Consider the following 10088-nt stretch of genomic DNA (forward strand, 5'->3'; position numbering starts at 1 on the left):
TTGAATTTTCTTTTGGGGCAGTTATGTCATGCATTTAAGCCTTTATGACAAATTGTTCTGAAGCAGGTATTTTTAAAGAATCATTTTTATTTTTTATTTTATTTTTTTTTGTTATGGTAGACTGACGGTCTTAGAATCAGCCACAGGAGTAAAGTCAGCACTGTTTGCCTTCCCAAGCCCTTTTTTTTTTTTCCAGCCGATACAAACTTAGTTCAGCAGATTTCCATCTTGTTTTGTCGTGATCTTAATCCCTTTTCCTTCTTGCATGTCCAATCACTGGGATGGAGCCCAGATTATCATGTGTCAATCACCTAGCTGACAACAAGAGCAGATTCACTCCCAACTCCTTGCAAGGATTCTACCTCAGCTGTTTAGACAGATATTTGGGAATACTGATGCAAAAAGAGAGGATGATAATTTAAGAGTAGCTTGGTTTTAAGGTCCTGCAGAGAGAGAGAGAGATTATGTGCCCGTGTGTGTATGTCATTTTGTGTGTGTGTGTGTGCGTGCGTGTGGGTGCGTGTCTGCAATGAAGGAGGCAAAGCACTAGTCAAAACCTGAAGTTATCATGACCATCTCTCCAAGAATCTGTTAAGAAAGCTGTATGTTATATATACACACATATATATAAATAAATATAAATATAAAATATATATATATATATAGATATAGATATATATATATATATATATCTATATAGATATCTATGTAGATACATATAGATATATAGATATCTATGTAGATATATATAGATATCTATATAGATAGTAGGGTTATTTTAAAGTAAGTGTAAAAGACATAAAAATGAGAAAATATGTGATCTTTAAATTTACGTCTTTGTTACCATGTACAAATAATCCCTGAGTTTGTAAATATTTGTATACATATTTCTAAACCTGTTTAATTTTTCTATGCACTTTTTTTATTTATAATGTTATTTGCCTAATAAAGATGTTAAGATGTTTGAACAAACTCAGTTTTTTTTTTTTATTATAAAAGATGAGAGTAGAAAAATTAGTAATGTGAACCGATAAGTGTTTATGGAATAGGCTTTTTTTAACATTAGCATTTGTTGAATAATATTCAATATTGTTTTTCAATATGTTTATGAAAAAAGTGGGTATATGTTATTTTTAAAAAGATTCAAATATCAAAGCTCTCTGGAATTTATAGTTGCACAAAGAAAAAATAGAAGCGTGGTTCACTGCAGAAAAGTGGGGACATGTCATCAGCTCAATATGCACACAAACGAGACAGGAAAAAAAAGCTTGCACTGGCAGTTCACCTTGTGCTATCAGCGACGTGTCAGTACGAACATCTTGATGTTGCCCAATCGTGGTCGCAATCCAGAGTAAATTTTTCCATTCCTCGTGTCATTTCGTATTGCTCACTCCCAAAAAGTTGAAGGATTAATAAGGGACAAATTAAGAAAAGCATGGTCAAAATTGATACCACTAAGGTTGATTGACTAAGTCTCAAGTATAGGTGGATCCTACACTTCCCATAATACAACTTGATAGTGTCTTTCATTAGACCCGTGATAGCTTGATAGATGCCTCCCTCTTTATTAACTGTATAGTTATATATATTTTACCTTTCTGGGTGTGAAATATATATCCACTATAAAGTCCCCTCAAAAATTCAGCAAAAAAAAGTCCATGGCATGAACACTGCTTTATCCTAACAATCTCACAATGCAGTGCTCTACATTTTATAGGTGGGAAATGCTGATATAGAAAGAAAATGACTCATAAGTGACTGCAATCCATGGCCGCATTTTTAACACGTGCTTTCTGTTCGACATATTATAACCCTAGTCACAACATTTTTTTTTCAAGCTTTGGAAAGTTCCCTCCAGAGCCACAGAAGTCATACACCAGTTGTCAGTAGCCGAGTAGAGTTCCTAATGACCACTAAATTGAATGTGATGCATAAAATCGCTGCTCTCTCTCTCTCTACTCTTCTGCAGTGAACAGCATTTTCCCTTTGTTACTGCTGATCAGTTCAGTGAGCCCCCTTTCCCCACTTGGAGATCCCTATAACGAATTAAGATCTACAGTGTTCATCTTTATGGTGTGATCACACATTGGCAAACATTTGCAGCAGGGGAGGGCTTTCAGCAATCGCAGGGGAAAGGATTACTATGCGATAATGTGATTCGTTCTGAGCTTGGCGAGAACATTGATTGCATCATTGCGCTCCATCTGTCTCAGCAGCTTGGCCAGGTGACATACTGTCCAGTCTGGATGCCTGCTGGTGACCCCCTCCAGCACCGCTTTCAGAGGGCTCTTACTGTCCTTCATAGAGTAGGCGTAAGTGATCCAGGGGGAGGGGAAGGAGCAGAGGGATGCCAGATGTTTGGTGTTCTTCACTCTGTTGCTGTCTGGATCTAACAAAATCACCAACTCTTCCAGAACATCCAGGTTTTCCAGCACTATCTGTAAAGGTGCTGACAGGATGTCAGGACCTACAGAAGAGAGACGCAGGGTGTTAAATTCATTCTTTTGTCTCTTTTTGCGCAGCTAGTTTATTTATTTAATCTGTTGTGTTGGACCGGTCTGGGCCCTGCTCTCTTCATTGTTACTTTACAGACACATCCAAGGATGTATGAAACTGCATCTACCCGTTACTCTTACCCCTGGAGCTTAACCATTTCCACAGAATATAACATAAAGATAATATATAAAGCTGAAATCAGAGATGTACGGTTTGGCTGTACATAGAACATCTACTCACTGAGAATGTCCTCCAGATCGTTGTTGCAGTCGGGAGCAAAAAGGGGAAGGAATCTTTTGCTGGTGGATGAAGATCTTCTGTTGTAAACCAGTATTGTCTGCCGACCTCGGTGAGCTCCAACCATGAAAGACAAATATGGTTGTGATCAGATAAGTAACTGTCTGAACATCCCTGCTGTGCTATTACGTCCCAGGGTAATAACATGTGTACTCTATGAAAAAGGGTCAGCTTATGTTTAGTGTCGGGAAATGGCCCCCAGAATATTTCTCTGTGTCTGAACCGTTAGTTTCAATATGCAAACCTCTTTTCCACCTCATGTAGATTAAGCAAGCAGATAGCAATGCGAGCACAATGGAAATGAGGACGGCTAGTGGAACTGCCCCTACAAAAATAGAAAAAAGGAAAGGTTCAATTTGGACGATGAAGAAACGTGGTCTTGCTACACAGTCAAGTGGATGTTTGACTTACATATTACAACAGAACTAGGACCTATCTCTGGATTTCCAGTGAAGGCATTTGACAGAGGCGGTGCACTCCGCGACGAGTCGGGTTCTCGGGTCTTCTGAATCTGAAACGAAAGACCAAGAGGGAGCGCTCACTGTAGGCCGCCGCGCACTCGGGAGGAACACTTCACTCGGAAGCTCCCCCGGCGAGCCGCTGACCCGCACATCCCGTGGCCGCGTACGGGTCGCTCTGGTCTGGAGGGCTCCTGAAACCGCGGAGCTCCGCGGCGTGAGGCTGAAAGTGGGCCATGCGGGTGTGTCACCGTGCGAGAGAACAACGGTGAGCAAACGGGTAGAGTATGGGCTAATGATGAATTAAAAGTGGAATGAAAGATTTATAGAGTTCAAAAGTGTTAGTTCTATTGTGTTTTGCTGTTACAGTCATCTCTTATCAATCGTTTCCGGTGTAATTAAAACAACAAAAGCCCAAAGAGACCCATGACTCAAACCATGAAAGTGAGATATTTTTTTTTAAAGTTGGGTTCATTTCCGTTCCCCAAAATGATGCAATAATCGGCCTATCCCGTTGTAAAAAAAAAAAAAAAAAAATTACACGGATCAACGCCGATGCCTCGCTGAAAAGAACTGAACCCTGCTCAGAGGTTGTTGGTTCCTGAGAAGCAGGTGACGCGGGAAACCCGTTCACCGATTCAAAACTCACCGGCATAATACGACATGGTGCCCAGGACCAGCGTTACTCACCGCGACAGCAAGCGTGGTCGTCCGCCGGCCCCTGTCGACGCCAAGGAGAGAGAGGCGAGAGTAAGCTTTGACTTGCTGAAACACAAAGCGCGCTTGACTCGGGCGGGGACACACACACACACACACACACACACACGCACTCACGAAACATTACAGCCAGCTCCCTCAAAGTCACGTCTACGGTCAAAATGTACCGGCTGCTCTGATGTGATTTCCCTGTGATACTCGTATTTAATCTATTCGTAGACTACTGGAGGCGAAACCTATCCCACTCCAGCTTCCCCGGACCCTGATCTGATGTGAGTCCGTTCACTTGAAACGGCCGCCGTTCTTCGCGTTCCCAGAGTAGCTTTCCTGTGCTTTTGTTTTGCTTTGTTTGTTTGATTGTTTTTACCTTGGTTCTTCGCACTGGGTGTCAGAAGTTGAGTCGCAGGCTCTGGCAACCGTGTACTCGGGCGGACAAGAGCTACACGGCTGACAATGTGCCCTGCTGCCAGTGTTGAAAGTCTTGGATTGGCACACTCTGTTTGGGGGCTCATGTCGCCCTCCGTGGTCATCATAGCCACAGTTTGGGGTAATTTCGTAGCCTATACAATGAGGGAGGGGAAAACATGATATGGTGTAATATAGTATGACATAATATAATATAGTATAGTATGATAATAACGACCTACCTGGCTTTAAAGTGCACGGCACGCATCTTGCAGTATTTCTATCCCACCGGGTTGTCAGGTCGCTGCAAAAATCAGAGTAGCCCCGAGACGCCATCGTCACTAAACTGCGATGTAGTGTCAAATAGCAGATCGTATTTATTCTCGAAGTAGCGCCTCCCACCTCTTATTCTTTTTTTTTTCTTTTTCTTTTTTGTGACGGCTCCATGGCCTGTAAGTTTATAGGTTTAACCGGTTCTCCAACCATCATTTGTATTGTTTTAATACATCAATAAATTACATTATTATTCCCGTCCTCCCCCACTATGTTCGTCGGTAAAAGTTGAGTCACGTTATTGCACTATGATCCAGTGTTTTGGAACTGGACCAATAGTACAAATCTAAAAGTCAAGATAGCGCCACTCCTGCTGCTTCAACCTTGTCACCTTTTAGTGGTTCGCTCGCAAGTCTCTCAACTTTGTGGAAGTTTAATACTAAATTGCTGGAGTACACCTTTAATTACAGTAATTACAGTAAAGATTAACTTTGGAGCTGGACTTCATCTGATTATTTGGTTGAATTTCTACAAGTCATTAGTTGTTGTGGCTATTTTCACTTCAGGTATATGGGATTCAGACTTAAAAAAAAAAACAACTCTATAAATACTCTCTTCATCTCTCTCTTTAGACCACAGTTTAAATCAACATTCAGTCAACCTCAATCATATTTATCATACAGAGCCTAAATCTATGTAGGAAGTGCAAATGCTAAGGGACCTGGGAACTATTAAACATAGCTGACCTAATTGAAACTGTGGTTTAAAGCATGTTGGACAAATTAAAAATTTGAACTGATGATGGTGCTACATGAAAAGTGAAGGGATCACCAAAGTGATTACAATTCATTCTGAGGACATGAATGTGTGAACCACATTCATCCAATAATTATCAAGACATTTGATTCAGTGGCGTTAAAGGAATAGTAAGACGATTGCCTAAATCACTGGCACATATTGTCTGAGTTGTTTAAAATATTTAGTTAAAATGTTCCTGGTCAAGCCAATAGAAACCATGTTTTTTTTTGTACAAAGTCTGGAATATAGCAGTAGAATAACTGAAGAGTGAATGATGAAAATCAAAACAACTGAGGAAAAAAAAAAATGTGTAACTAAACTCTATGAGCTTGAAATTCCCCTCACATCATTTTAAACTGTACATGGGAGGAGGATGTAACAGTCAAGCTTTTCCCTTTTTCCCTGCAAAATCTGACAAATTTGCCAAAATCTGCCCTCAGTGTGCCAAACAAGGCGCAGCACCAGCCCCAGTCGTGTCATCAACAACAGTCCTCTCCACAGCCCACAGCTCTCACTGGCACACAGCCCTGCTATAGAGATGGAAAAGCTGGCCAAGGCCCAGAGTAAACTCCTGGAGAGTCAGTGAAACCAAACTCCTACCATTTCTCCAGAAACCAGAGAGCAACTTTGTTATGTTTCGAAGGTACCCTGTCTGAGAAGGGCCGCTTCCTGTCGGACATCTTTTCCCCTTTGTGGACCTCAAGTACAGCGGTCTATTTGTTTTTTCCCGATGTGCTACATCACCACGTGGTTCTTGTTTGCTGGGCTCTACTTCTTGAATGCTTCTTTTAGAGGTGACCTAGGACAAGAGGGACCCCTTGGTACCCCTAAAGACCATCTCGTAGACCAAAGGACCAGCTATTTAGCTGTAGATGGCTGCATCTCAGCTTTACTCTTTACGCTGGAGACGCAACGCACCAGTGGTTATGGATCCTGCACCATGTCTCCCACCTGCTATGAAGGTGTGCTGCTGCTCATGATACAGTGTATTATTGGGTCCATGATAGATGCACTCATGGTGGGTTGCATTTTTGTCAAAGTATCCCAGCCTAAGAAGCGGGCTCAGTTGCACTTGCAATATTGCCATCCGTGATGACCAGATCTGTTTGATGTTCCGTCTGGGGGGCCTCAGAGAAAGCCACACGGTGGATGCCAAGGTCCGTGCCTTGTTAATCAAGTCCCGTCAAACAGCTGAGGGTGAGTTCTTCCCGCTTGTGCAGACAGAGATTGACCTTGGTTATGAAACTGGTTCAGACCGACTGTTCCTGGTGGAGTCTCAAGTCATTCAGCACAACAATGACTCTCTTAGTCAACTCTGGGAACTGGGCCCTGAGCAGCTGAGATCACAACAGTTTGAAAAAATTGTTATCTTTGAAGGAATTGTTGGGGCCACAGGTGAGTATAACAGTAGTAGTTAAAAAGGAATACATTTATTACACAAATTAAGTAGACAAGCTTTAAGGCGTCCCAACACATTTGCTTACTTTACTCCAGTGGTGTGTAGCCACACAAATAGTTTCCATTTTCTTTGGCGCAATTGCAACAGTTTACTGAAATATTTTCCCTGATTATTCATAGTGATAGAGAACAAACTGGGGCTAACAATAGAATTAGAAATTAAAACCACAGCTGCAAAATTTCAGACCTGCAGAGCCAGATACTGAATAAAAAAATATACATGTACATCAAAACAGCATTAAAAAAAAATGAAAATATACAATATATACAGTACATCATAAAGGGTGTGCTATTTAAGAAAGGTTGGAGTGCAATAGGAACAGTGCAAAAAGGCAGTATATAATAAATAAAAGTACGATATACTAGTACAGATGGTAGTGCAGCAGTGTGTTCAACTGTCACACAGAGGTGAGCCGTTGAAAAGTGAACGGTAGAAATGATCTCCTCAAACATTCTTTGTTACAGCAGAGCTGAATGCATCCGCTAGAAAATGAGCTCTGCAGGGGCAGTTGCAACATCCTGCTACTCTCATGGTGACGTGAAGTTCTTTTCCCCGTAATTTTAAGACCTGCGAGAACCACAAGGCAATATTGCAAGCCAACTCTCGCAGGTGTTCCTGGAAACAGAATACAAAGAAGATAAAACTAAACTCAAGATTTTGTAAAAATTCACAGCAGCATGGTTCACATTCAATCATTTGGCAGCTATATTGCTCATTTACTGCCTATACACATATACATTTTGAGATACTTTGACATTTTTTGAGAGGAGAAAGCTGGCTGCCCCTCAGTACAATCAAGATAGTCAGGGAACTCTTCAGAAATGTATTAAGTAGCCATGAGGATGCAAAGATATCTAGAAGAAAGCCTAAAAGGTTACAGCCAGAAAACAACTAAAAAGCACAAGATAAGAACAGGAAATTACATCTTCATCACTCAGTTGGCAGGAATCCTCCCTTTATCCTGTTTTGTTAATAACTTGTCTGAGTAGTGTAGTCTGTTGTTCCAGATGGCCCCAAGGAGTCAGACACAACAATATAAAAGGAATATTTTGACATTCTAGGAAATTCTGTGAAACAGGGTCTCTTACTGTTTTACTATGTCTTGTAAGAACTGGCTTCACATATGAGAGCTACCAAGAAGAAAACACAACAGTGAAAGAGGAGAAAAAAGAGTAGGCGGTAAGAGAAACATCACTGATGATTTCTAACGAAATTCAAGCATTAACAAGGTGTCAGGTCAAGGATAGACTTTACATTTTAGACGTATCTTTTTGAGTGCTGGTTGGCTAGGGGCAGCTTTGCCTGCTTTAATGAGGTAATATGGCTGAGGATGCTACACCTTAACTCTCTTTGTTTTTTATCTGTATTGTAAGTTTGCCAATTAAAATTCACTTATGCAGTCTTCGGATTTATAATATTTTTTCTATTCTACTGTTCTATTTCTAATTTCATCAAACTACCCACTGTTTATACTGCAAGAGTGCTATAAACAAATAGTTGATGACTAATGTTAAAAGTTTATCCACCACAAAGTTCCCAAATACACATAGTGACTGTTTTGGTAAAGTTCTTCAATTGATGCGTCATTAGAGCCAATTCAAAAGAAGGTTGTATCTTTGGTTTGCTCACAATTTACCCGCCTGGGAAAGTTGGTGTTACATACTGTATGAGTTACTCTACTGCATTAATTCCACTGCAAACTATCTCGAGACAGCTGTAAGAAAACACATTTCACAGATTTTGCCATTTGACAGATAAATGTCATCACCCAAATCCAAGGGATTCCCACAGTAGCACAGGTTAAAATAATGAAAAACAATGATGGCTGAAATCCATTTAGCTGCTTCAGTTCTAGTCTCCTGGTTCATGCTGGCTCACTGTCACAAGGTCATGGTGTATTGGGACATTTAGATAGAAGGAAGCCATTGTTCATGTTATTAGCAACACCCGTGCTTTGGCTACTATGACAAGTCAAAAAGCCCTGTTGTGTTCAGGCCCCTACACAGCAATCTTAACAGTGTGTGTGTGTGGAGACTGAAACACATAGCGACATCATGTGGCAAATAATGTGTACAATTTTAAAATGGTGATGCATTTAACATGTTTCACTGAATCAACGCTAACAGCCACTTCCAATCTCATCATTTTATGCACAGGCATAATGTGCCAAGCCAAAACATCCTATACTGAGGTGGAGAATGAGTGGGGCCCTCGCTTTGAACCCTGCATGACACTGGAGAAGGGCTCATTCAGAGTAGACCTGCGTTTGTTCCACACCACCTACCCGGTACCGCTGCCTACCTGCAGTGCAAGCCAGGCACATCAGTTAATGGCTCTGGCAGACTGTAAACTCCAAAACTCCAAGGCCAGCAGGGACTCTGGAACCTGGGCAGAGGGAAGGGCAGAGGAGGACAAAGACAAACAACCATCTCATGGAGGACTCACTATAGATAACATTCAGGAGGAGAGAGCATCTGTCAAAGTGCGGGGGAGTGCATAAAAAAGCTCGCCATAACAGCAGCTGTTAAAGACTCTCTACACTATTTAGATATGTAATAGTATTTATAGTGAATAATCAACAAGGAACTTACAGACCTTGTATATAGAACTTAACTTATATAGGCCTTTTTCAAAGAGAAGATATAGACATGTTCTCTTTGCAAAGTTCCAGGCAAAAAGTTAGTATACTCACCAGTTGATGATCCATATAGAAGACATAACCCAAAGAAAAAGCCTTGTTGTATTGCAGTGTAGAGTCAGTCCTAGTATTTTAAGTGTAATGAGAGAAAAACGTGACCTTAGACTGTTAATTCCAACATAACCCTGTTTGGCTGCTTAGCTTACATACTTGTTTGTATTTTCAAACATGTATGTTTTCACGTTTACAATAGAAAAGGGCTTAGGATGAGGACTAACCAGTGTGTTTGGCAAATATAATACCATCTTGGGTAACATTAGCCTTCATGTGCTGCGGTTGGTGGAGTGTAAACTTCCCCCACTCTTCCCCCTGTCTGTATAGTAAAGGACAGAGCTGCTAACTTTAGCATAAACTGACAGCAAGCAGGGTAAGCGTCCACATTGTCATGTAATATAGTGCTAGTTGGGAATGGGGCATTTTATTAAAGTAACCTGTAACCCCACAAACTAATGTAGTTAGTTAATGATGTGCCCTTTGGCGTTGGAAA

The 10088-nt window shown here is 41.0% G+C and overlaps 2 protein-coding genes across 2 annotated transcripts; one reads left to right on the top strand and one right to left on the bottom strand.

Moving 5' to 3' along the window:
- Positions 1–710: 710 nt before the first annotated feature.
- On the bottom strand, positions 711–4719 carry igflr1 (IGF-like family receptor 1). Its single transcript, XM_040117015.1, has 7 exons — positions 4616–4719; positions 4336–4528; positions 3942–3972; positions 3205–3304; positions 3038–3118; positions 2737–2850; positions 711–2467 (listed from the first exon to the last, which is right to left on the bottom strand). Exons 1-7 carry the CDS (start codon positions 4707–4709, stop codon positions 2142–2144), a joined length of 939 nt encoding a protein of 312 aa, XP_039972949.1. The 5' UTR covers positions 4710–4719; the 3' UTR covers positions 711–2141.
- A 235-nt stretch (positions 4720–4954) lies between these two features.
- LOC120783967 (G protein-activated inward rectifier potassium channel 4) lies at positions 4955–9403 on the top strand. Its single transcript, XM_040117374.1, is given in 7 exon segments — positions 4955–4984; positions 5814–5900; positions 5902–6082; positions 6085–6166; positions 6168–6506; positions 6508–6839; positions 9060–9403. Coding segments are annotated over 7 exon segments (1395 nt in total).
- The last annotated feature ends 685 nt before the right edge of the window (positions 9404–10088 follow it).

Source organism: Xiphias gladius, chromosome 22 (assembly GCF_016859285.1).
Source record: "Xiphias gladius isolate SHS-SW01 ecotype Sanya breed wild chromosome 22, ASM1685928v1, whole genome shotgun sequence".
NCBI classification, from domain to species: Eukaryota; Metazoa; Chordata; class Actinopteri; order Istiophoriformes; family Xiphiidae; genus Xiphias; species Xiphias gladius.